The sequence below is a fragment of the Protopterus annectens genome, chromosome 1.part0 (assembly GCF_019279795.1).
Source record: "Protopterus annectens isolate FY-2018-M chromosome 1.part0, PAN1.0, whole genome shotgun sequence".
Lineage (NCBI taxonomy): Eukaryota > Metazoa > Chordata > Ceratodontiformes > Protopteridae > Protopterus > Protopterus annectens.
This window is the reverse complement of record NC_056725.1, coordinates 545,031,864-545,058,447: the sequence shown is the minus strand read 5'-3', so window position 1 is coordinate 545,058,447 and position 26,584 is coordinate 545,031,864. Positions and strand designations below refer to the sequence as shown.

Below are 26,584 nucleotides of genomic sequence, written 5' to 3'. Positions count from 1 at the left end.
ACTTTGTTAATCAGGCCGACTGAGGGCTGCCAGCAACAGATAACCCAAATGTAATGACTGCAACAGTGAAACACGAAGAACATCCACCACTGGAATTCCTTCAAGCATTGGAGTAAGGGGAGGGGGGTGTCCAGGGGCTGGGAGTGTTGGCTCTACAAGTTTTTCAGGACCCACTGGATTTTCCGCATGTGGAGTTTTGCCAGGGGCAACATGGGTATGAGTGATGCCATGTGACTTAGAACTCTAAATTTCTCCAACGGGTAAGGAAGTGTGGGAGAGAAGTTTTTAAAAGTATAGAGAAAGTTCTAGGATTCTTTGATATGGAGTGAAGGCTTTCATTTTGTCTGTTCTGATCCTGCATCCCAGGAAAACCAGGTCTTGGGAGGGTATCAGGTGAGACTTTTCATGGTTTATGGTGAACCCTAACTGAGATAGGGTGGAGATTACCTGTTGTAGATGAAGTAGGAGGACTGGGAGGTCTTGAATAAGCAGGTCATCTAGGTATGGGTATATCTGAATACCCCGAGTCCTGCAGTGGGCGATGACGGGGGCCAGTAGAGGGTCCAAAGGGCAAGGCAGAGAATTGCAAATGGCAAGAGCCTACTACAAATCTGTGGTATTTCCTGTAATCTGGGTGAATAGGGATGTGTAGGTAGGCATCCTTCAAATCCAGGGCTACCATGAAAGCCTGAGTTGGAATGAGTGGTAAGAGCAGGGGTAAGGTAATCATTTTGAAACTGGGAACTTTAAGAAAGAGGTTTAGAAAGGATATGTCTAGGATTGACCTCCATGAACCGTCCTTCCTTGGTAGCAGAAACATTACTGAGTAAAAACCTATGTTTCTTTGATGGTATGGTACCTGTTCTACGGTACCTTGATGTAGCAATTGTTGAATAACAGTGGGGAAAAAGGTGGGTTTGGCTTGCAGGTGGTTGAGGGATACCACGAAAGTCATGAAATAGCCTGACTGAATGATGGAGAATATCCATTGTTCTGATGTGATTATCTCCCAGGAGGGAAAGGAGAGTGCGAGATAGAGGAAAAGTGAAGTGTTTTGGTGCAAGGGTGGGAAGTCACAGAGAAGACGATCTGGAGTGGTCAGACTGGCCTCGAAACGGTGTAGTGGACGAACTGGTTGGAAATCCAGGAAAATAATTTTTCCTGGTTTGTCTGCGTCCTTTAGACTGTGGAGCAGAGTGAAAGGATTACCTTCTGACAAAGGAGGTTTTTGTGGATTCCTGTGGTATTTTGGAATAGGAGACACCAGTAGGTGTTTAAGTTCTGCTGAGGCTTGTCCGAACAGAGCTTTGTTATCTAGGGGTGCATCCAACAATTTTGTTTGCACATCCATGTGTAGGGGTTGTAGTCTCACCCAAGAGTATCGTCTCAAGACTGATCCAGATGCAGCAGACTTGGATGAGGCTTCCACAGCATCATAACTGCACTTTATTGAGTGCCTAGTTACTTGGGATGCAGTGGAGAGGAGTGTATTTATTTATGCTTTAATGGGAGAATCTGGAGCCACAGATAGTAATGTGGAGGCCTTGGTAAAGGTATCCAGGACATATCTAGCCATATGTGTTTGGTAGTTGAGAGCTCTAATAGCCAGAGGTGAGGCGGTATAAACTTTCTTCCCTATTCTGTCCATGAATTTACTATCTTTGTTTGTGGGATAAAGAGCAGTCAAAGGCAGTTGCCTAGATGATTTGTGAGCAGACACACCAATAACTGCTGGGTCTGCTGGTGGGTTCCTAGAGAGGTATTGGGTACCCTGAGGGACTTTGTAGAATCGGTCTGGACGTTTGGAAGCTGGTAATTGAGAGTCAGGGGATACAGAAGCAGCCAAGAAAGCATCCTGGAAGGCATGTAGCATGCCACTGAAGGAGAAAAGTCGAAGTACCTTTTTTTGGTGTCATATACTTCAGATGTCTGCCATTTAAAATGCTCCCTCATAAGGGAGATTGTCTCTCCAAAGGTGATTTCTTCCTCTGGAGACTCAGGAGTAATGGAGTCTTCCTCCTCTGGGGTGATGAAATCCTTTGGGGACTCTATTTGGGATTCATATGAAACAGATTCGTCTGAATAGGAGTACTCTTTCTTTTCTGACCTCTAAAGTAGACAGAGGTGAGGGGGCTGGTGGGGCCTGTTGAGTCTGTAAGGTCTGAAAAGCTTTAAAAAGGCGTTGAGAAAAAAATTCCTATCCAGGAACTGGTTGAGTTTCAGGGTATTTAACTTTTTGCTTTTTCTTTTAAGTGAGTAACTGGTGGGGAGACAATCAGAGCAGATGTCTGTCTGGGTGGAAGTGAAGGAGCAAGGCCCTCCAAATGCCTGAGACGTGGTCCCTCTCGGCCATAGTAAAAGTTTCCACGACCCCGGCTTCCATTGACGTTCCCGGGACTGGCTTGGAAACAGATGTCAGCCTCAAGAACCTTCTCGGATGCCTGAGGCACAGCGTGGGATTCTGGTCTAACTTTCTTGGCCTTCTTCCTCGGCAGCTCTTCGGAAGGGCCTACCCGCCCCCCCCATACCGAGTGCAAGACATCAGAGTCTCTGATTTTCTAAACACAATTTTAGTGCGGCAAGATGGCTACGAAGGGTTTTTGGTACAAAGGATATGCAAATAGGGCAGGACATATGGTCACTGGCCTCGCCCAAGCAAAAAACGCACTTCTCGTGTGTGTCCTTGTGAGGAATTCGTTTACCACAAGCGCACTTCCCCTTTCTAGCTGACAAATAAGACTTAACAATAATCAAAGGTAATGATAAAAAACAACAGGGCACTGTATCGGCAGAATGGTCGTCTGGTCTTGGGACTTTTAACGGTCGTCGGAAAACAAGGTCTGCTTTCGGAATTGAACAGTAGGATGGCGTTCACTGGAGCAGGAAAATTCTGAGGAGGGTGCATGCAGATGTCACCTTTATACCCTATGTCAGCTTATGGCCCTAACAAGGGACGTCACACGTACCCTCCTGAAACAAAGTCATGTATACTAGCTGGAAGGTGGCGATGCAGGCAGCAACTCCCTACTGTTATGATTATGCAACATGTGAATAGAAGGACATTTGGAATTATTCAGAGGGGCTGACAAAGGTTAAAGCATTGTCGAATAAGGGGCATCTCAGAACAAGAGGAAGAATAACCGCAGAATGCTAAGCAGGCAATAAAAGAACATTTGGATAACATGCATGAGTTTAGAAAGTTTTCTGTTAAGCAACTATTTTTTGACAACTCCAGAGAACAAACACTTTTAGTGCAGCAACTTAGGCAACAAAAGTAGAAAGGGTTGTCACCAAACTTATGGTTGCAGTCATCACACTTGGGTTAACTGCCTGCAGGTAAGCCCTCAGTCTGCCCAAATATCAGAGACTTAGTATTTCTGCATCGGATGCTGTCACTCCAGAACTGACATTAGGTCGTCAAAGGTATAAAAACAGGTAGCCAATGCCATTACATCAGCTTTTCTTGCCCCAAATGTCAGGAGCCCCCCAGATAGGGAGCTAAGTTATGGAGGGGAAAACACCACCAGTAAAAAGTAAATACCAATATAAATACCCCTGAAAGGGGTGAGTAAAAGCCATAGAGAGGAGAGAGAGAGAAACCAGAGGACTGGAGGGAGGGAAACCAGGACTGCAACAGTGAATACACTGTAACATCTACATTTATGGTAAGTGTACACAACTGTACTATGTTCTTCGTGTTTCACTTGTTGCAGTCATCACACTTGGGTGGATTCTCAAAGCTGGAGAAGGGTGGAGGCAGTCGAGAAGAGTTAGGGCTGGCTAGTATGTCTTGCAGGACTGCTGTTGCAAAACCTGCCCTGGATTTGGAAAAGACAGGCAGGTGGTAATGCTTGGTGAAGTTGTGTACAGAACTCCAGATAGTAGCTTCCAGGATGACCTTGGTAGGGACTCCCCTGAGAAATGCTGTAGAGGTAGAAGTTGCCCTAGTGGAATGTGTTCTGACCCCCTGAGGGGTTGGTTTCTCATGGTGCTTGTAGCAGAAATGGATGCAGTGTGCTATCCATTTGGAAACTGTTTGTTTTGAAATGGCCTTGCCCTCTGCCCCTGTTGCAAAGCTGACTAGTAACTGGTCAGATTTGTTGAAGGGCTTAGTCTTATCAAGGTAGAATCTGAGTTGTCTATGCACATCCTGGGAGTGCAGGATCCTTTCCCCTTTATTCTGAGGATTAGGGAAGAAAGTTGGCAAATGGATGGATTGGTTTAGAGCCACGCTGGACACCACTTTAGGCATAAAGGAAGGGTTAGACCTGAGGGAAACCCTGTCAGCATGGAAAATAATGAAGGGTTACACAGCCGTAAGTGCTTGTAGCTCAGACACTCTTCTAGCTGAAGTGATGGCCAGACGCAAGGCTGTTTTCCAAGAGAGGAATTTAACTCTGCTGATGCTGCAGGTTCAAAGGGGGAAAGCGTGAACTTTTCCAGTACAAAGTTAAAGTCCCAAGCAGGGGTGAGTGCTCTCCTAGGCAGCCTTAAGTTGTTTGCCCCTCTCAGGAACTGCTTGATAAGAAGGTGTGAGAAGACAGGTGGCTCTGTGTTGTAATGAGCCAATATGGCTGAGGCATGTATCTTAATGGAGGAGGAGGACAGGCCTCTGTGGAGTAGATCTGCTAAGTAATCCAGGATTAGAGGCAGGGAGGGCAGAGTTGTGTCCTCTCCTTTAGATCTAGGAGCAGTACCTTTTCCACTTATCAGCACAGGATTTTCTTGTACTGGGTCTTCTGGCTTCAGGAATGACATCCAGCATCTGTTTGCTTAGGGTTGCTGAGGGAGAATTCAAGGAATAAGCCAGGCTGCAAGATTTAGGGTTTGCAGTTGCGCATGCAAAATTAGTCCCTCCTGCTGAGAGAGCAGGGTTAGGTTCTGTTGTGTCAGGGTGGCACCGGTGACAGGCTGTGCAGGAGTGGGTACCAGTGCTGGCGTGGCGACTCCGAGGCAATCAGAATTGTCTTCATAATCAGATACCTCAGTCATCGGACTACTGGTCTGTTGAAGCTGCAGGGGACTGGTTTCTTTTCCTCTTAGCAGGGGAAGGGCTGACTTCCCCTAATCAGCGTAATAAGGGTTTCTGCCACTCTAGGCATTTGTCGTTGTGGCATGGGAGTAGGTGCATGCACTTTGGTCATCAGTTTTCTAGGCGTGGCGCATACTCTAGGCTTAAGAAACTCGGTAGTTTTAGATAAAAAAGCCGTCGGTTTGAGTCAAACACTGGTTGAGTGAAGAACTGCCTCAGAAGCTGGTGCCTGTACAGCGGCTCTGGACCATCCAAGGTAGAGACATCCGCAGGTTCCATAGTTGACGAGTCTCTCGGCATACCGGACTCTAAATGGGTCTCGGTAGAGGCCTGCAAATCCACTGAAGCGGGCATCAGGGGCTGCAAAAGCACCTCACTGAGTACCGGCAAACTAGCGACTAGCTTAACAAAAGCGTTATCGGCAGCTTTGTACCTATGCGGTCTGCCTCTGTCTTTATCCTTACATTTTTTCAGAATATCGGTGGTCGGATGGCTTACTGAAGCCATTTTGGAATACGGAGATTGAGAACAAAAGAATTTAGTGACAATGAGAGCCCGATGGCAAATGGTTCGGGCATTGAACAAGGTACAAAACTGATAGTGAGGTACGTCGTGGTCTGGGCCTAAACAAGTGACGCAGTAAGAATGAAAATCTCTGCGTGGTATTTGCTTTCCACAGGCAAGACAATTGTTAACCTTTTCTGACATTGGTTAGAGCAAGAAAAAAGGATCCCCAATGGGGTACTTAGCTTTAGAAGACTTCAGGATTATTCATTTCGTAAATGAAAATTCAGGTAGCCGACTGGCACTTGCGAACTGCTTCTGCTTCGGGCTCCTCGGCAAGAAAGACTGATGTAATGGCATCAAGTGATCGTTTTTATACCCCTGACGACCTGACGTCAGTCCTGGAGCGACAGCATCCGATGCAGAAATACTAAGTCTTTGGTATTCGGGCCGACTGAGGGCTACCTGCAGCCAGATAACCCAAGTCTGATAACTGCAACAGTGAAACACGAAGAACATCCAGAGATTCTATGGAGATGATATGAGATATTTTGGAAATTTTATCAAAATTTGAATAAAGCAGAGGAAAGTGGGAATCAAAAAAGACCACAAATGGAAATATTCATGGAAGACTTAATTATGCTAAGTTTCGAGGTAGTTAAGACTAAAAAAAAAATAATAGTTAAGACAGCAGGAAAAGAGACTAAAACAGTGGTGTACAGCCAATCTGCAGGGAAATCTCCAGGAAAGTACAGCTGTGTAACTAATAACAGTATATATTCGAATGATTACTGCTGCAGTAACATACACTACATGGGTTATATCCTGCAAAGGTATAACAGCTGGCCAGCTTCTAAAGCTTCAGGGCACCTTCCACATTTCCAAACCCTTAGTCTGCTTGAGCTGAGCTGACTAAATATAGGTTTAGGTGCCAAGCTTTCATGCAAACAGAGACAGACTTAGCTCATCTCTACTGCTATAGTAAGTTTACTTACAAAGCTGTACTATGTTCTTCATATTGATAAAAAAGTAGCCTAAGCTATATAGGCAGACTACAATAGCTTACAAATTTTTGGAGGTGGAAGGACAAGAGTTCAGGATCCCATGGAGAATGGTTCTAGCAAAGCCTTACCTAGACCTAATGAGGGAATCAAGCTTACAGTAGTTTGTAAAAGTATGCTTCTAGAATCCAACCCTTTCCAAAATGCCATAAATTAAGCCAAGGTCCTGGCAGAGTGGACAATGACCCTGCCTGGAACAGTTTTATTATCATGAGTGTAACAAAATAAATCGCCTTAGACAACCATTTGGAAACTGTCTGCTTTGATTTAGGTTGTCCCTCCTCCTTACCTTCACATGAAATGAAAGACTGATCCGAAGACCTGAAAAATGTAGTTATGTCAAGATAGTACTGAGTTATATGTGGACAGTCAAGGTATGCAGTATCCTTTCTCCCTCATTTGTAGGTTAAAGAAGTAAATGAGGAAATGGATAGTGCGGCTTAAAGTAAACTCGGATACCACTTTAGGCATAAAATGAGGATTAATTCTCAAAGCAACCCTGTCACTCTGGAAAATGAGAAAGGGTTGACTCACCCTAAGAGCTTGAAACTCTGATAACCTTCTTGCAGAAGTCAGACCATTCAGTAAAACTGTTCTCCATGTTAAAAGCCTCAAGTCAGCCAGGTTAGCTTCTCTAGCATAAATGTAAGATCCCAAGAAGGGTCCACCAGTTTTCTTGAAGGCCTCTTATGGAAAACTCCTTTAGAAATCATGCTGACATGAGAAAGCATACAAGGAGAGGACACATGGGCAGACATGCTGAAATGGCCAATACATGAACCTTGATGGAGGAGTAAGAAAGGCCTCAGAAAAATCACACAAATATTGTAAAACCACTGACCAACTAGCCATGAACGGGTTCTGGTTATGCTGTTGGCACCAACCAGAAAATCTCTTTCATTTGCTCTTATATGATGTCCTAGTAGCAGGCTTTCTTGTCTCCATTAGTACCTTCTGCATGCATGTCCTTGGCAAACAGGTGCCTATAGGGAATTAAGACCCTATCATCCAGGCAGTCAAAGTTGACTGGGAACAGGGAGACCCAAAATCCTGAGGTATCCCCTCACAGTGACTGAAGTTTGATTGAAAAAAAAATTAGAAATAGAGCTAGTCACAGATCTATTCTTTTCCTGTGAAGAAAAGCTCTTAGAACTGAGGTGTATAGCTGACATCCTAGGAACACAATTCTGTGTGAAGGGGTCAAAAATACTTTTGAATGCTCTCTTGAGATCCTAGCTTGTGTAAAAGGAGGGATTCCTGACGCACAAAAAGTCTCTGCAAAGATAAGCAAATCATCTAAATACGGAAAAATGTGGATACCCTGTAGCCTGCAATGAGCTATAACTGGAGCTAGAAAATAAATGAACACTTTTGGTGTAGTGGATAGTCCAAAGTATAAGGCAGAGAAATGATAGTGATCCAGGCACACAGAACCTCAAGAAACACCTAAGGTTTGGATAAAAAGGGATGGGATAAGCATCTTTTAAATCTAGAGTAATCAGGAAACATGAATGAGAAAGCTTCTCTAACGTAAAAGTAAGATCTCAAGGAAGGGCCACCAGTATTCCATGAGGCCTCTTATGCAAAACCTCTTTCAAAATATTTTTACACGACAATACAATGAAAGAAGAAGATCCAAAAGTAGGCATGCTGAAATGTCCGATAAATGAACCCTGATGGAGGTGTAAGAAAGGTCAAAGGATTGCAACTCTCTCAAATATTGAAAAAACAGAAAAAAAGTAGCTCTAAATGAGTTATACTGCTGGCACCAACTGGACAAACTTTGCTATTTCCTAATATATAACCTTTTACTAGCAGGCTTTCTTGCCTACATTAAGTATGTGGTCCATGCCATCAGCAAGAAGGTGACTAAAGGAAATTAAGACACTATCATCCAGGCAGTCAAGTGAAGTTGACTACGGCTGGCATATACCAATCACCCCTGACTTTGTGTGAGTAGAACCATTCTGTGAGGAAGCTTGTAGTAATTGCCCCTGGCCATTTCTAAAAGGGGCAATTACCACAAACTTTCTCCATTCTGTGAGGAAGCTTGTGGGAGTTGCCTCTGGCAATTTCCAAAACAAGGGAAAACTACTGTTGCCTGGGCCAGAAAGTAATCACCACTATAACCTTGGGGATACCCTCTGAATCTTTAGAAGTACTCTGAATATCAGTGGAGAAGGTGTAAAAGCATACAGGAACATTACTGTCTAGGGAAAGGAAAAGTTATCTGTCTTCCAGACCTTCTTGCATGGCTACCTGGAGCAGAATATTGTCACCTGACTGTTCAGACAGGAGGCAAAACAGGTCTACTTGTGGAACTCCATGCAGATGGATCAATTCTTGGAAGACCCCCTGATCTAGCTTCCATTCATGAAGGTCTGCCCTTTTCCTGCTCAGCTTGTCTGCCACATAGTTTTTGCTCTGATGGAATGTAGGATGCTTGTAGAGTAAGACTGTGCTGTGAAGCTATATCCCAAGCTAACATGGCTAGGCTGCAAAGGGAGTCTGACCTGATTCCCCTTGCTTGTTGATGTACCACATGACTGTTGTATTGTCTGTAGCAACTTTAACAGGTCTTGGGGACCAAAGATGATTCAAAGGGCCGAGTGCCTCGAGCAGCGCAAACATCTTTTTTATATTTATATGCTTGCGTCTGTCCTATGGTGACAATGTGCTTTGGAGTAGGGAGGGAGAAGCAGAGATCTGGATTTATGGAAATTTGCTCTCTCTACCAAGTGACTTCTCTTCTGGCAAACACTAGCACTGGGATTTGAAAAGACAACAGTTGTTGGTGCTGCAGCAAAAGAGACTTCAGATACCACTGTATCTTTCTCATGTGGAGTCTTGCCAGGGGTATCATGACAATCAAATATGCCATGAGACCCAAAATACTGGGGTATTCCCTCACAGTTATCAAAGTCTGAGTGGAAAACCTTGGAAAAAGATCTAGAAATACATCTATTTTTTCCTGTGGAAAAGCTCTTTGAACTGAGGTATCAAGCTGACACCCCAGGAGCACAACCTTGCGTGGAGGAGTCAAAAAAAGACTTTTGAATATTCTCCCGGAATCCTAGTTTATGTGATATCTCTCCCACCTAGTGACAGATTCCTGACACCTTGAAAAAGAGACTGGAAAGATAAGCAACAGCTATACCTGATGTAGAATGGAGCATGTGTTGTGACTTTAAGAAGCATTTCAAAGTGAGTGCACGTGTGTATAAATAGAGAGCATGTGCAGGCAGCAGTGCTATTTTGAGTGAGCAGCCGGAGTATTAACATGTATGAGTGCAGCAGTCAGTTTGTTTATACGTTTAAGTTATTAAACCTCAATCCTGATGTGTTTGTATGTAATAAAGCTACCTGAACCAACCCACAAAGTTGTACATCTGTTTTATGCTGACTGGACGAGCAACATGGTGTCAAAAGTGGCATGCCTGAACAACATGGTGTTAGAAGTAGCATGCCTGAATGACACGGTACCAGGAGTGGCATATTTGAACGACATGGTGTTAGAAATTTCGTCCCAACCTGCTCAAATGATTGAAAAAGTTCAGAAATGAATTTCCGGTAATAAAAAACTCGCATAGATGATTTATTTCATAAAGAAAATGATAAGACACATTTGCAAAGCACAAAATGCATTACTAATCAAACAAAAAGCACAAAACCTATTAGCAATTAAATGAAATGTTCAAAACCACGAGATCTGATAAAATTATTCTAAATACTTATGACAGCGGTCAGAACTACTTCTAATCTGCATAACAAGCGTGTTAAAAGAAAAATGAGTGCATGAAAAGTATAATGAGCATAACAGAAGTGAAACGAACATAACAAGCACAATAAAAGGTAAAATGAGCATGGAAATGAAAAGCAACTGCATCTTTTTAGTAAATGACAATGTTTTTTTATGAGTTACTACTTCGTACTGACCAAAGCTATTCAAAGTATAGAGTTGTTCGAAGTATAGTGTGTAAAGTGTTTGCAGCGTGTGCTTTATTACAGTGCAATTATTTTGAAGAGTTTACTGTGTGCAAAATACAGTTATTTCGCAAAGTGCAGTCAAAGTATAGTCATTTCGAGAAGTTTATTGTGCTCTGTACAACTCATTCGCAAAGTACAGTTATTTCAAAGTGTATCTTACACTGTACAGAGTTACTTTGCAAAGTACAGTCATTTTGAAAAGTTTCTTGTGGAGTGTACAGTTATTTCGCAAAGTGCAATAATTTTGAAGCGTTTCTTATATTGATAAGTGTGGTTTCGCAAAGTACAGTGACTTCAAAGTACTGAGACGTATTTAGCAATCAAGAAGTTATGTACTCACCATAACATTCGATGTATGTAGTCCATCTCGCCTACATTCTTACCAGTGGGTTCGGAGCCGAATATCGGCTCCGACTCGGCCAAACTTTTCTAGCTCCATGTCTTCTATTGGCTGGGCTAAGAAGGAATCCCATGCTGCACTGCTCCATATTCCCAAATCTAGTTTGCTGCGAACACCACATTCATACCCCATGCATAACCACATCCAAGTAAAGAGGAATAAACTAAAGGTGAAGGGAGCTCTAAAAACCACACCTAACCTCCAGATCCTCCAGGAAGGGGGAAGGTGAGAGGGTAAGTAAGAATGTGAGGCGAGATGGACTACATACATTGAACGTTATGGTGAGTACATAACTTCTTGATGTTATGTAGTCCAATCTCGCCTACATTCTTACCCGTGGGACAGCGTCCCTAGCACCTACATCCTGGGAGGCTCAGACTAAAATACTCCTGAGTACTGTGGAACCAAAGGAAGACCTGCCCCTAGATACCACGTCCAGCCTGTAATGAGTAACAAAGGTGTGAGGAGATGCCCAGGTAGCTGCAGCACAAATATCATCCATAGACAATCTGGCCTGATAGGCTGTAGATGTGGATACAGCCCGAGTAGAGTGAGCCTTGACTGGGAATCGTAGGTCTTTACCCCGAGGAATAAGTGAAAGAGATGCAATTTGATATCCATCTGAATAGGGTGATTTTGGAGACAGGGGAACCAAACAGCTGATCAGATTTTCGGAGATCTTTGGTTCTGTGCAGATAGAAACGTAACTGTCTGTGTACATCCAATTGATGAAATTTAAATTCTGCCTTGTTTGAAAAATGGGGAAAAAACACTGGCAACTCAATAGATTGATTAAGATTAGATATGGACGCCACTTTAGGAAGAAAAGAAGGGCTTGGTCTAAGAGAAACCCTGTCCTTATGAAAGATCAAGTATGGAGGTTTGATAGAAAGAGCTTGAATTTCTGAAACGTGTCTGGCTGATGTGATAGCTATTAAAAAGGCAGTTTTCCAGGGCAAGAATTTTAAGTTACAGGTAGCTGCAGGCTCAAAGGCTGGTGAAGTAAGGGATTGCAGAACAAAATTTAGATCCCAGGGCATGATCAGTTCTGAGACAGGAGAACGGAGTAACAGAGTGCCCTTCAGGAAAGCATTACAGAGTCTGTGAGCCATCAGACTAGGCTCATTAGCAACATGAAAATTAGAAATTGCTGCCAATTGAACTTTAATGGTAGCGGACGCTGAGCCCTGCTGGAAAAGCATAGACAAAAACTCCAAGACGGAAGCAATTGGAGCGGTGTAAGGGTCAATTCCTTGGGTATGAGCCCAAATAGAAAACCTCTTCCATTTGCTGGAATAAATCTTCCTAGTAGAGGGGTTATGAGAGGGAAATAAATATGAACTACCTCAGGTGAAAATTGATGAAGCCTAACTAACGATGGAAGTGGAGGAGCCAGGCTGTCAACTGGAGGGTCCGCAGAGAAGGCTGGAGCTGTCCTGACATGTGTGTCAGTAAGTTTGGTTGTGGGTCCAGAGTCCAAGGTGTGTCCACAATGTAGGGATGGAGAAAGGGGAACCAGACTTGACGAGGCCAGTGTGGAGCAATTAGAATCATTCTGCTTCCCAAGGATTGCGCTTTCTGAATCACTTTTGATATCAAGGGGAACGGAGGGAAAGCATAAAGCTGACCGGAGGGCCAATCGTGGACTAGAGCGTCCCTGGGTGATTCCCCCTGTGGGGGGATCAGCGTGAAGTAGTTGCTGCATTTGGCATTGAGGGGGCTGGCAAAAAGGTCGCAGCAAGGCTGACCCCATCTGCTGAAGATTCGTTCTGCAACTAAACGATTCAGGGACCACTCGTAAGGCATCAGAATAGCTCTGCTTAGCCTGTCCGCTATCACGTTGGACTTCCTCGGAATGTGCGTTGCCATCATAAACCGTTGGGAAGATACTGCCCACTGCCACACTCGCATGGCCTCTCTGCACAGGGGGTAAGATCTGGTTCCTCCCTGCTTGTTCAGATACCACACCACTGAAATATTGTCCGAGTGTAATGCGATAGTCCCGAGAGGTAGAAAGCTCTGAAGTGCTTGCAATGCAAGTAGCACTGCTCTCATCTCTAGGACGTTGATATGCAAATGTATCTCGTGATCTTGCCACGTGCCTTGGACTGTCCTGCCGAGATAATGCCCCCCCCCCCAATCTGGGAGGCGTCCGTGGTCACTGTGGCAACCGGGGGTGGTGGAACGAAGGGTTTTCCCCTGTCCAGATTGTTGGTGCAAAGCCACCAACTGAGATCCTGTTTGCATCTGTCCGTGAGCAAAATAGGGTGGGAAAGTGGAAGTCTCTGGAGAGACCATTGAGCAAAGAGGAGACATTGAAGGAGCCTCATGTGCAATCTCGCTAGAGGGACCAACATAATTGTTGCTGCCATAGTCCCCAGGAGTTGGAGAACCCATCTTGCCTTCGCTTTCCTTAGGGGTAGCAGGGCATGCACCTGTTGCTGTAAGACTCTGATTCTTTCCTGTGGTACAAAGGCTTGCATTTGAACGATGTCTAGCTCTGCACCTATAAAAATGACACGATGTGAGGGCAACAAGGCAGATTTTTCCCAGTTCAGTGTTATGCCCAGCTGTTGACAGAGAGTGATGGTAGTGTCCCTGGTTTGGATTAGTAGATGCCTGGTGGGGGCGGTGAGGAGCCAGTCATCCAGATACGGAAACACTTGGAATACCTGACGTCTCAAGTGAGCTGTCACCACTGCCATACACTTGGTGAACACCCCTGGGGACTGTGGTGAGACCAAAGGGCAGGGCTTGAAACTGAAAATGACTGGCTCCCAGCCGGAAGCGTAGGTGACTCCTAGATGCCCCGTCTATTTTGATATGGTAGTAAGCATCCTTGAGGTCAATGGAGCACATCCATACTTCTTTTCCCAACAATGGGAGAATTGACTGTAGTGTGACCATACGGAACTTGGACTTTTGTACATAGTTGTTCAGTTGGCTGAGATCTAATATGGGTCTCAGGTCCCCTGTTCTTTTAGGCAACAAAAAGAATCTTGAGTAAGTCCCTAATCCGATCTGGTCTGAGGGGACATGCTGGATGACTCCTTTTTCTAGCAGCTTTGAAACCTCTGAAGCTGCGTGATCCCTTTAACTGGGTGGAACATCCGGGATTTTTCTGACTGGAGGGGGATCTGACGAAAAGGGGATGAGATAACCTCCGGAAATTATTCGTAATACCCATAGGTCCTGGGTGATGCTTTGCCAGGCTTCCGGGTATAACGATATTCGACCCCCAACTGGCTCCGGAAACGCACAGTCGGGTATCCCATCAGGAGCGATGGTAGGGAGAGCCGCAAAAGGAATCACAGTCTCCCGAATTGCGGGGGCCCCCTCTGCCTCTAGGGTGGCGTCTCCCTGAATAACCTCTCCCTCCTCTGCCTCTGGAGGGAGCTCACCTTGTACGCAGGGGAAAAATCTCTGTGATTTTTTGAACCACATCTTCCCACCCCTCTGGGCCTTGGGGTAAGGCCTAGAGGGAAGGAAAAAACGGACCCCTACAGCAGACAGAGTCTTTCCCTCTTGCTCACACCTGGTGAGGGTGTCTTTCACCTTGGTACTGAACAAAGAACAATCATCAAAGGGGGCGTCAGTGAAAGAAGACTTGAAGGCCTCCGCAAAATGACAAAGGTGCATCCAGGCTTGCCTCCTAAGGGCGGTTGCTGAGCTTGCTGCCCTACTCGCTCCCTCGGCTGCATATGAAATGAGCCGCATGGAGGAGTTAACGATGGAATTGAGGGTAGACACCTGGGCGTTAACCGTCTGGGCCACCGCCTCAGGAACGTTACCCGCAAGAGTATCTCCTAACTCCTTGAAGAGATCTCTCTGGAGCAGAGTAAAATGAGACAGGTAGTTCAGCGACCATAAGGTAAAGGTTGCTGACGAGAGGGTACGCTTCCCGTACCGGTCCATGGTCCTAGACTCCTTGTTAGGAGGATGGACGGAGGAAGAAGTCTCGGCTACTTCCTTCTGAGTGGCCGCCACCACCATGGCATCCACAGAGACTCCTTTGGACAAAAACTCCTTACCCGGGGGAGCAGACAGAAATTTATTGGGTCTCCTGGGTACAGGTTCCACAGAATCAGGGTTCTCCCACACCCTCCTACAAATTAAATCCAGGAGCTCGTCGAAGGGTGGGGACACCCAGGAGGCGGATGGCTGAGCACCAAAGGCCTTCAGGAAGACAGACTCCTCCTCGGAGGGGGCTTTGGACAGCCAGCCACCTCTTTGTTTCAATATCTCCAGGATGTCGGAGAAAGAAACATCGTCAGAGGATGACTTGGAGGACCCCTCCGATTCCTCGAGGTCAGTATCTGAGGTGAGAGACTCATCCTGGGAGTCTATGTGCTTCTTCTTGCATGTTTTCTTTCTAGGGGGCTCCTCAGGAAAAACTCTGAGGGGCCCTCAGAAACCTTTGGACCACTCGTGGGGGTATCTCTAGGCCTTGGGGCTCTGCTGTCTACAGATAGGTGGTGATCAGAGTCTCTCACCGGAGTGGTAGGGGACAGAATGACCGACCCGCATGATGTGGCTGAAGATCTGGCCAGCGCACTCCTCATGGCCTCAAAGGCTGCCCCCCCCCGAGTCCGAGGACCGGCCAGCCTCCGAAATCATGACAGGAGCCTGGGTTCCACGAGCCGAGGCACCAAGAGGGAGACTAGGAACCGAAAGGTGTCCCGAGGTGTCCCCCTCGGGCCCGACTGAAGAATCCCAAGTCCCAAACCCCGTGGACGGCGCTGACTGGGTCGGAGCTGATGTCGGCACCGACCTAGGAACATCACATGGAACAGAGCATTCTGGCTCCGAAGACAGAGATGCGCTCAGAGGAGGAATAATCGAAGAAGGTATCGGGACGGGCTACAGAGCCGACTGGGATGGATGGAGAACAATTTAGCCAAAACCGGTGATTGAAGGAGCCTCTGCACCACCCTATCGACATCCACATCTGAAAGTGTCCTGGAGGATTTGCAGGACAGGGAGGGAGATCGGGATCTCCTCTCAGGTGACACTGGTCTAGTACTGGGCGATCGGCTCTGAAGAGGTTCCAATATAATTGGAGCAGACGCCAGTTCCATCAACACCGACACTTCCTGCGGCCCCGAGGACAGTGGAGCAGAGGAGGTCGGAGCTAGTTTCATTACTTTCTCCGGTGGCTCTGAGGAGACTGACGGAGCCGGAGATCTCTTTTTTGATTTTGTGGATTTAGATTTTGAACTGGAAGCAGGATCCATAGCCTCTTCAAACGAGGGTTTCAAGAGTCCCTTCAGAATTAACTTATTCTTTCTTTCTTGGAGTACCCTGGGACTAAAAGCATGGCAGAAGCTGCAGGACTCCAGCAGATGGATTGCTCCCAGACAATAAATGCATACGGAATGTCCATCGGTGATGGACATCTTGTAACCACACTTAGAGCATTTTTTAAAACCCGAAGGTTTGTGCTCCTTGGAATCTTTGGACATGTTGAAAAATAATCACAAATACCAATATACAAGCAAAACCCTGCCGGACTGGAAAAAACAATTACAGGCACACAAAACCACCACACTAAGCCCGGGAAACTTTTTCCACAAACAGCAGCACACACAATCCTTAGAAGGGACACACACTAAGACGACTAGGGCTAAAAACCTCTAACTAAAACGGTTTTAGACCAAACTCGCATACAGAACAAGGAGACAGACACTAAAAACCTCTAATTCAAATGGTTTATATAGCAGAAAACAAACACAGGGACAAGTAAGGGGATGGACTAGGTCCTCTAACTGAAATGGGCCTAGCCCATTGGAACAGCTAGTGGGACACCACAAACACAATCACACTACAAAATATATACCCAAAAGACACCAAATAGAAATAGCTATTAAAATAGCTTTTTGTTTGTAACAAATTCTCTCAATAAGAAGAAGAAAAAGGTACTTAGCCACAGCAAAGAGCGAGACCACGTCTGAGCTACACGAGCAGCAAACGAGATCTGGGAATATGGAGCAGTGCAGCATGGGATACCTTCTTAGCCCAGCCAATAGAAGACTTCAAACTAGAAAACTTTGGCCGAGTCGGAGCCGATATTCGGCTCCGAACCCACGGGTAAGAATGTAGGCGAGATTGGACTACATAACATCTGCAGTTATTTCGGAGAGTCTACTGTGCTGTTGACTGTAATTACAAGCTTCTGGCATAACATTTCTGGCATATGTGTGCATATGTTCATACATAATTCCAAGGGTCTTTATTACTGTGTGTTGGCAGGGCAGAGGCATTTCGCAGACCCAGTACACTTGTGTTTGATCATAATATGCACAGAATTGGAGAGTATTTGAACAGGAATACAATATTTTCATACAGGCAGCTTTTTCTGATAAAGATGCACATATGAGGGCATTTATTCTGCTTAATCTAGTGGGGTCAGGAGCCATTGATAGAGAGCATTAATTTGTGTATGCACCAGCAGTATATGCAGGAGAATGGGAAAGCAGTCATACTGTTGTACAAGCTGAATCAAGGTAGGACCCTGAGTGCTTAAAACGTAAATTTAGAGAAATGTGCAACCCCCAGACAAATGTTACATTGGAGAGGCACTTATTTTATACAAGAGACCAAAAGCCAGAAGAAACTTTTGCAGCTTACATTACTGACTTGAGAGACAAAGCTAAAATGTGCAGATTTGTTGATTTGAAAGATGAGTTGATAAGGACAGGGTGGTGTTAAAAATGCTGCAGTAAGAAAGATTTTGCTTCAAGACGGTGACTTAACGTTGAGCAAAGCCAGAGAGATTTGTCAAATACACAAGCTTACAGAAAGGTGCACAAATATGCTTGCAAGTGATGAGCATGATTTCAGCAGCCTCTAGAGCAAACGTAGACAGCATGCAGCACGTGGCTAACAGAAACAGGCCTACGTACATGGCAGCTGCACTCCCTGTGGGATTGCCAGGGAGAGCCCGTACCTTTCCAGCAAGTTCTAAGACTAGCTCAGTAAAACAGACATGCTAAGTGCAGCACATGGGTGAGTCAGTAAAACCCAAGTCGTGTCATTGTTAACTGTCGTAACTGTGGTGCCAGTCACGAGTCCAAAAGAAAAAAGTGCTTAGCATTTGGTTAGCAATGCTGCAAGTGTAAAAAATGGAACCAGTTTCAAAGGCTTTGTAAATCAAGCAAGCCTCATTCATTTATTAAAAAAGGTCACTCAAAAAGGCAAGTTGATCATACAGAAATCTGCAACTCTACTTTCTATGTAGATGGTGTTATCAGTGGTTGGTGAAAAGGTTAATACAGTAGATTTGTTGGCAAAAAACGAAGTATTTTGTACTGTCCTGATTAATGGTAAACCCATGGAGCACAAAGCGGACACTGGTTCAAAGTGCAATGTTATGTCAGCAGAAGCATTTGCTACATTAAGAGCTGGTGAACAACTTAATTTGGCCAACTGTGCGAAGCTTGTTGCTTATGGAGGTGAAGAGATTTAAACCAAAGGTTCAGTAGTGCTTTCATGTTATTCAGCTTGCAATTTTATGTAGTCAAAAGACCTCTACAGTCATTATTAGGTCTCAGAGATGGTCTAAAAATGAAATTGCTTTCTTTTACCAAAGAAGCCCATCATGTAAGTACATGTCCTAGTTCCAGTTTCACTGGTGCTATTTTCACAGAGTATGATGATGTTTTCGAAGACAAGCTAAGTAAACTGCCAGTTGTGTACTCCATGAAATTAGACCCAGAGGTCAGTCCAGTGGTCAGACTAGTGAGAAGAGTTCCGATAGCTATTCAGAACGGAGTCAAAGTCCAGTTAGATAAAATGGTGCAGCAAGGTGTGATTTGTTCAGTCACAAAACCAACTGAATGGGGGTCTTCCATGGTAGTCGCTCAGAAGAAAAGCTCAGATGAAAATCAGAATATATATGGACTCAAGAGACTTAAAGCATTACAGAGACCCCACCATCCCATGTGTACAGTCAAGGAAGTTGCTACCCTCATGCCAAATGTCACTGTTTTTTCTATCTTAGATGTGAAGATTTCATTTTGGCAAGTAATGCGTGACTGCAAATCTTCACTACTGACTACATTCAGCATGCCATTTGGTAGAGATTTCTCAGAATGCCCTTTGGAATAAATTCTGCCAGTGAAGTCTTTCAACATGCAATGGAGCAAATTTTTTCAGGTTATCTGTGTACTACAATAGTAAATGATTTACTAGTTGGAGGCAATGGTGAAGCAGAGCATGACAGAAACCAGAGGAAAGTTCTGGAAAGAGCGTGTGAAGTGAATCTAAAGCTCAATCTTCTGAAATGTAAATTCAGGTTATCAGAAGTTACTCATGTGCCATTCTTGAGATGCCAGCTCCAGACAATGTCCAAACCTTACAGCATTTTCTTAGTATGGTTAACTATTTGGGCAAGTTTATACCAGACTGCAGTGAATTATTAGTGCCCTTGAGAGAGCTGGCATGCAAAAATGTCACCTGGTCATGGTTGGAAGAGCACCAGAGATGACTTGAAACAGAAAATTGCCAGTCCACAAATGTGAAGATACTATGATGTCCACAAACCAGTAATTCTTTCCTGTGATGCTTCAAAGTTCGGTCTTGGTGCAGTTATTCTTCAAGACAGCAGACCAGTAGCCTATGCGTCTAGAACTCTTACCCAAACTGAGATGCAGTATGCTCAGATTGAGAAGGAACTTTTGGCAATTGTGTTTGCATGTTCGAAGTTCCATGATTACATTTATGGCCAAGTTATCCAGATTGAAACTGATCATCAACCTCTAGTCACTATTTTAAAGAAGCCTACATCTCTAACGAGACTACAAAGAACGATGCTCAGATTACAAAAGTACAACTTCAAAATGGTCTATACAAAAGGCAAACTTCTTTATTTGGCCAATATCTTATCCAGATCACCCAGAAATACCACAGAAAAGCCTGATACAGAGAATTTTGACTTTGATGTCATGAAGTGCATGATTTTTCTACCACAAGACTTGATGAGCTAAGAGATCATACAAAGACTGATCCAATTTTGCAAAAGTTCAACCACTTCATAAATGTTGGACAGTCATCAAAGCAAAGTACAACCTTATTTTCCTTACAGAGATGATGTTGATGGAAAATGGTATCATTTTCAAAGGTCCAAAAGTTGTCATTCCTACTTCCTTATAATACGAGTACATCCTAATTTTGCATTGCAGCCATCCACGTTTTGAAGGTACCAAAAGAAGGGCAAGGGGACTAGTATTTTCACCTTCTCTGTCAAAAGCTATAAAGTACTTTCATCTTGTTCAGTATGCAATAGTACTAAACCGCATCTGCAAAAAGAGCCACTTCAGCTAAGCCAGATTCCTGAACTACCTTGGTCAACAGTAGCCATGGACATATTCGAGTAGAAAAGTCAACATTACTTAGTGTTGTTAGACACTTATTCAAATTGGTTCAAGCTTGATCTGCTACCTAATGTCCAGTACTGTCATTACAAAGTTGAAACATCATTTCTCAGTCCATGGTAGTCCACACAAAGTTATTTCTAACAACGGTGCCCAGTTTACCAGTCAGCTATCTCAGAAATAGTGGGACTTTATCCATGTTACCAGCAGTCATGAGTACCCAAAGTCAAACGGCTTAGCTGAACATGCAGTACAAAGTGCAAAGCAATAACTAGAGAGGTCAAAGCGTGACAATACCGATGTTTTCTTGAATTTGCTTAACCTCAGAAATATACCCAGTAACAACTTCCCTGGCACACCTGTTCAGAGACTACTGTCTAGGCAAACAAGAACAACTTTGCCTATCAGTTCCAGTTTGCTGGTGCCTAATGCTAAAAACACCAGAGCAATCAAAGCCCAACTATTCAAAAAGCGTTCATTTCAGAAGTCCAGCTATGATAAAAATGAGCAGATTTCTTTGTCCATTGAAAGGAGGAGACATAGTGAGGATACAAACGGTGAAAGGTTCTGATCAAATTGGTCAAGTGAGAGGTGTATGTACTGAGCAGAGAGCTTACTTATTAGAATCTGAGGGTATCTGAGGGTATAGAATACAGAAGAAATAGCAGGCATCTTCTTCCAGTGTCTGAATCGATATTGCAGCACTGTGCCTGTGATACTGACTCTAGATCTCAGAGCAATCCAGACGATGTTCCTGCTGAAAGACATGTCTCAGTAACTACTCCTATTCCTGATAATGTCCCAGATGTCCCTGAAGTTGAACATTCATTAAAGACCGTCCCTGTTGTTAAACCCAATCCTAATTTTTATGTCACATGATCAGGTCGTATTTCCAGACCTAATATAAAATACACAGCAACCTGGACATGATTGTTTCACTTGTAGTTCTGTATAAGTGCATGTTAAAGGATTAATTTTGTACAACTGCATGTCACTGACTGTTGTTATTATTACTATGCATGACTTATTTCTCAGAAAGGGAGTATGTAGAACAGAATATGTGTTGTGACTTTAAGAAGCATTTCAAAGTGAGGGCATGTGCATATAAATACAGAGCATGTGCAGACAGCAGTGCTATTTTGAGTGAACAGCCAGAGTGTTAACATGTATGAGTGCAGTAGTCAGTCTGCTTATAAGTTTATTTAAGTTACTAAGCCTCAATCCTGATGTGTCTGCATGCAATAAAGCTGCCTGCACCGAACCCACAACTGTTCGTCTCTTTTATCCTGACTGGACGAGCGACACCTGGAGCTAAACAACTTGTGAACAGCCTTGGTGCAGTGGACAGTGTAAAGGGTAAGACAGAGGACTGATAATATAATTCAGACACACAAAACTTTAAGAAATGAATGGATGAATAAGGATGTGAAGATAAGCAACTTTTAAATCTAATGTTACCAGGAAAGGAGAATGAAGAAGAGGTAACAGACTGTGGAGAGACAATATATTTAACTTGGGCACTATCACAAACAGGTTTAAGAAAGAAAGTTCACAATTGGCCTGCAGGCATTTTCTTTCTTTGGCACTAAAAACATCCCTGAATAAAAATACTTCTCAACCTAGAAAGGAGAAACTGGTTTTATCACACCCTGAGATAGCACATGTGTTGAAGGACAGGAGTAAATATAAGAGTCTGGGTCTGGCAGTTGAGGAATTACCTCCTGGAATGGAGGGATTTTCTCCCACTGCCATCTGTAACCTCGATGAATGATATTCACAGCCCATTTGTCTGAAAATGATCTGTTGCCATAGAGAAAAATGGAGAATCAGACTTTCTGGAAGGTAAAAGGGTGTGCCGGGGGTGGGGGGCAAAATCCCTTAAATAGTCGTTCTGATTTGTTAGACTGTCTTTGGTTTTGGGGTTCTTGATTTCTTTTTGGAACCCCCTTCCATTTCTTCTCAAACATTTTTTACCTCTAATTTGGAGATGCTTTTTACTTTGTTTTTTTGCTGACACTGGGTGAAGAGTTAAAGAATCCCTTAGAAAATAAGAAAAAGGAGGACTAAAAAACCTTAGAGATTCCCTGTACCATCTTACCCCTTTTATCACTATTTCTGATAAACTCTGAAGCATAGTAGCCAAAAACTAAATCCCTACCCAAAGCAGAATTTAAAATTTCATTTTTCACATCATCTGGGAGATTCTAATAATGCAGCCAGGAAAACCATCTAAAACAGTACCAGTGGCCATAGCCCTGGAAGTACTATCAACTGAGTCATACTCATATTGTAAAACAATGAGTTCTGACATGTAAAATGGAAAAAAAGTAAATAATTTAAAGCAGATTTTTCCTCAAAAAGAAACCAAAGATAAAACATTTTTGTACTTGCACATTTAGTCAGAATAAACTTTATCAGCCTGACATTTCATATACTTCAAATCAAAGTTGCACAAGCATTCACTTTTTGCCCCATACTTATCAATAATCTTCACATCCTTGTCATAAAATATACGACTGGAATTAACCAAATGTTTACAAGCAGTAAGATTAACTAAAGCTACTGCTGCCAGGTCAGGTTAGGGATGAGTGTATAACAACTTATGAGACTGAGAAGCTTCATACATTCTATCTGCTTTTCAGGGATAGTAGGCTGGTAATCAAGAAAACTGCAAGCAATGACACACAACTTCCAAAACTGACAAAACTGAAGGAATAAATGTAAGTTCTAGAAATGTCTTCTGCACCAACTCTAAGTATGTTCTGATGGCCTCAGAAATCTCACTGGCCCTCCACTGAAAACCGATACATTCTGGAAAAAGTCTAAGACAAAGAGAAACCTCAACAGAAGAACCAGAAACCTGAGCGCTCCTCTAACTTATGTATCAGTAAACTGAGGAAAAATCCCTGCATCTGCCTCTTCTTCTTCCTGTCCAGGAAGAGAAGCATATGTCTTTTTTTTTAACCAGAAACCACCTTATAAGAAGGATAAATACCCTGAATTAAACCCTGAGCAAGATCCAGTAAACTACTACTAAGAAATTTTAGGAGGAATACATAAATGTTTAGCCATTTCTTTTTGACAGGAAAAATGGGGCGAACAGTATTAATGGCAGCAGCTCCCGTTTAAAAGTACAATTAAGTCCTGAGGCAGTACATAAAAACAAACTCCCAGCTTAAAAAAAAACTTTACTAACAGGAAAATATATTAAAACAATACATTTTAGTGGAAAAGTTTTCACCAAAGGGAACTTATCTGCACAGTAAAATAAGTCAAACTAACCATCGATCCTCGAAAACCTGCAGAGGAGTGCTCTCTTCAAGGGCAGGAAAGCTCTGAAAGGCTTGGTGCCCAAACCTGTCTTTTTAGTCAGTTCAGCTCAAGCAAATGGTTTAGGCATGTGGAAAATGCCCTGAAGCTTTGGTAGCTGGCCAGCTGTTAATATCCTATGCAGAATATAACCCACATAGCTAAGGTTACTGCAGCAGTGATCAATATGATGAACAAACTCAACTTTGCTAATCTCCAGTACTCCGATGTGGAGATTTCTCTTCTGATGTGGCAATGCCCCTCTGGTCAACAAGGAGCAGAAGTGTTTTTCCTACCTCAACCTAGAGGCATGTAGGAACATCTCCACCAGCAACTCAGGGAGACCATGAGACCCGTTCTTGTCAATCTCACTTTTTTTTCTTTTGGATGCCTTTAAGATAGTTAAGGGATTGCTGGCATCTATTGATCAAAAACAGTACAAGAATACTTGCTTCTTAACTTATTATCTTTATGATATTTAAAATACTTCTAATGAACCAAGTGACATGGTGTTTTATTATATTCTGGACATTGTCTGGACATACAAATTTGCTTAGAAATGAACTATTATGTCCCCCTACTGTAAATAAGAATAGATTATGTAAATAGTTTTGACAAACTCCATTTTGGAATGCTCTGTGTATTCAATTGTATAAACTAACCATGTGCCTAACCTTGTGATATAACTCTGTACATCTTTTCACATTAATGGCCTATGTATTTACTATATTTGTTGTTTCTTAATCTACTGTATAAGATTGTGGAGCTTTTCTCCCCAGGCCTCTGCTGAAAAAGGGCAACAGCTCAGCCGGCCTATCCTGGTCAACAAATGTCACATACATACATAAAATAAATAAAAAAAACATTGAATTAAATAGTTTACAAAAAGAGTATAAAAGTCTGGCTGATGGTCCAAGCCCAGTGTGTGCTTACACATACTGCAATCTTGCACTGCATTTTCTTGATGAAAATGATTAAGATATCTTCTAGATGCAAGGGCAAATATAGAAAAGTGGTTTAAACCTTATACAAACTGATGGAAGATATAAATAACTGGGAAAATCTGACTGGGATGAAGCTCCTTTTCAGCAGAGGCCCAGGAAGACAAGATCCAAAAGTATAGTTTAAAAGTACATACAGCAGCAAAAGAATATAAAAGCAAACTGAAAAAAGTAGATGCAAAAAAGACCCTCAAATTCAAATATGAAAAAATGAACACATATACAGTGAAATATTGTAAGAAAAAAAATCAACTATGTACAAAACTGAAGTTATACTAAGGAAGGATTTATCCCCTTTCTCCATTGTTGTGTGACCTGGGAGTTGTACATATTATTATCAGGGGATGTTGGTTAAATGCTCCACATGGGGAGTGCAGGGGAACTTGCCCACCTGCAAACACATTGGTTTTGAATGTGGTTAGATCTTGTCGATATTTCGTGTCTAACAATACATTTGAGTTTAGATATTTTTGTCATTCTTTCTGTTTAGACACTTGTGAGTTTAGATCATTTTAAGTAGACCCCCCCCAACCACATACACACACAAACACACAGATATTTAAGAGATTTGGAAAGTGAAAAATATGGAGTAGGAGACAGTGAAGGTATGGAAAGAAATGTGTTGTAGATGTTATAAAAGGTACAAATGTAGAGGAAAATCAGGAGAGAGAGTATGGGAGAAAAGTCGAAGGGGGGATTATTTATGGAAAAGAGGAATGTTCAACATAAAAATGGACTCCAGAATTGCATTCTAGAGACTAGAAATCCAGAAATACAAACTATTTGAGCTACACAAACTATAGAGAAAGGTCCAAAATAGCAAATAAAATAGTTAACTTCTGTTCTATATCAAGAAAAAACAAGCTGCTTTCTTTCACTGATCCTTCAAAACCAAGGTACCAACACAATGGGATAAAAAAGGGAAGGAGGGCCTTTCCAGGTGCAAACTGCTTTGAAAGCTGAATGATGATGTCTATTGGCCAGAGGAGCTCACTACATCTTAAAACGGGTGCTTGAACTTTCCCAAGAGAGAAAAGGGTATTTCCCTCACCACAATTACTGTGCATTTCTATAAATATGATTTATCACAGTTGGTAGGCATACAAATGTTGCAGATTCTGAATTTTGACCAAGTCATACCATAAATGTCCATCAACATAAATAGCAGGCTCATCATTATCTTTACTCTTCAGCAGATGATCCCTCTGTGCCTTACATGATCAGGTCACATGTATCAGATAGGAGCTATTACAAACAATACACTATTACAAAGAAAAATTTGCTCGATGCCACTAGTTCTAAACACCCATTTCTTAATAAAAAGTAACAAAGATACCACACATGCGTAACAAAAATAATATTGATGTAGCTTACCTTTTCTTTTGAGTGAATAAATGTTTCAAGGACAAATGATGTACTAAGCTGTAGAAAAGGTATAGTGTTGGTTAAAAACAGTACAGGCTTGCCTAATATCAAAATAAGCTTGAATAACAGCATGCATAAAATCATCAATTACCTTTGCTGTCATTAGGGATACTACTTTTGGATCGGGCAATGTACTTGGCACACTGCTACATAACTGCCACATGAACCTAGACAAATGAAAGAATTTAGTTTATTTGGTAACCTGGAAAAGTCATAGATCAGTGATCATTTTACATGCCCTGTATCAACTATTAGTAAAAGGGAAAAATAAGGTACAGGTCATCTAAGTAAACTTACCACAACCGTAGATGATTTTATAGATCACTGTTGCAGCAGCCTAAGCTGTACAGGTTACACCCTGCCTACGATATGACCATCAGCCAGTTTTCAAGACTTCAGGCACCTTCCATGCACCCTAATTGCTGAATGGCATGAGTAGAAGAACACAGAAGCAGCAGTTACGGTGCCAAAATCTTCAGTTTTCTTGCCTTCAA

At 43.0% G+C, this 26,584-nt stretch overlaps 1 protein-coding gene across 1 annotated transcript in view; it reads right to left on the bottom strand.

Moving 5' to 3' along the window:
- The window catches only part of USP34 (ubiquitin specific peptidase 34), a gene marked incomplete in the record, with an annotated part of 5,849,982 nt that overhangs the window by 941,889 nt on the left and 4,881,509 nt on the right, over positions 1-26,584 (bottom strand). The window contains 2 exon segments of the mRNA XM_044061224.1: positions 26,040-26,087; positions 26,182-26,257. Coding sequence (XP_043917159.1) covers positions 26,040-26,087; positions 26,182-26,257 — 124 coding nt within the window.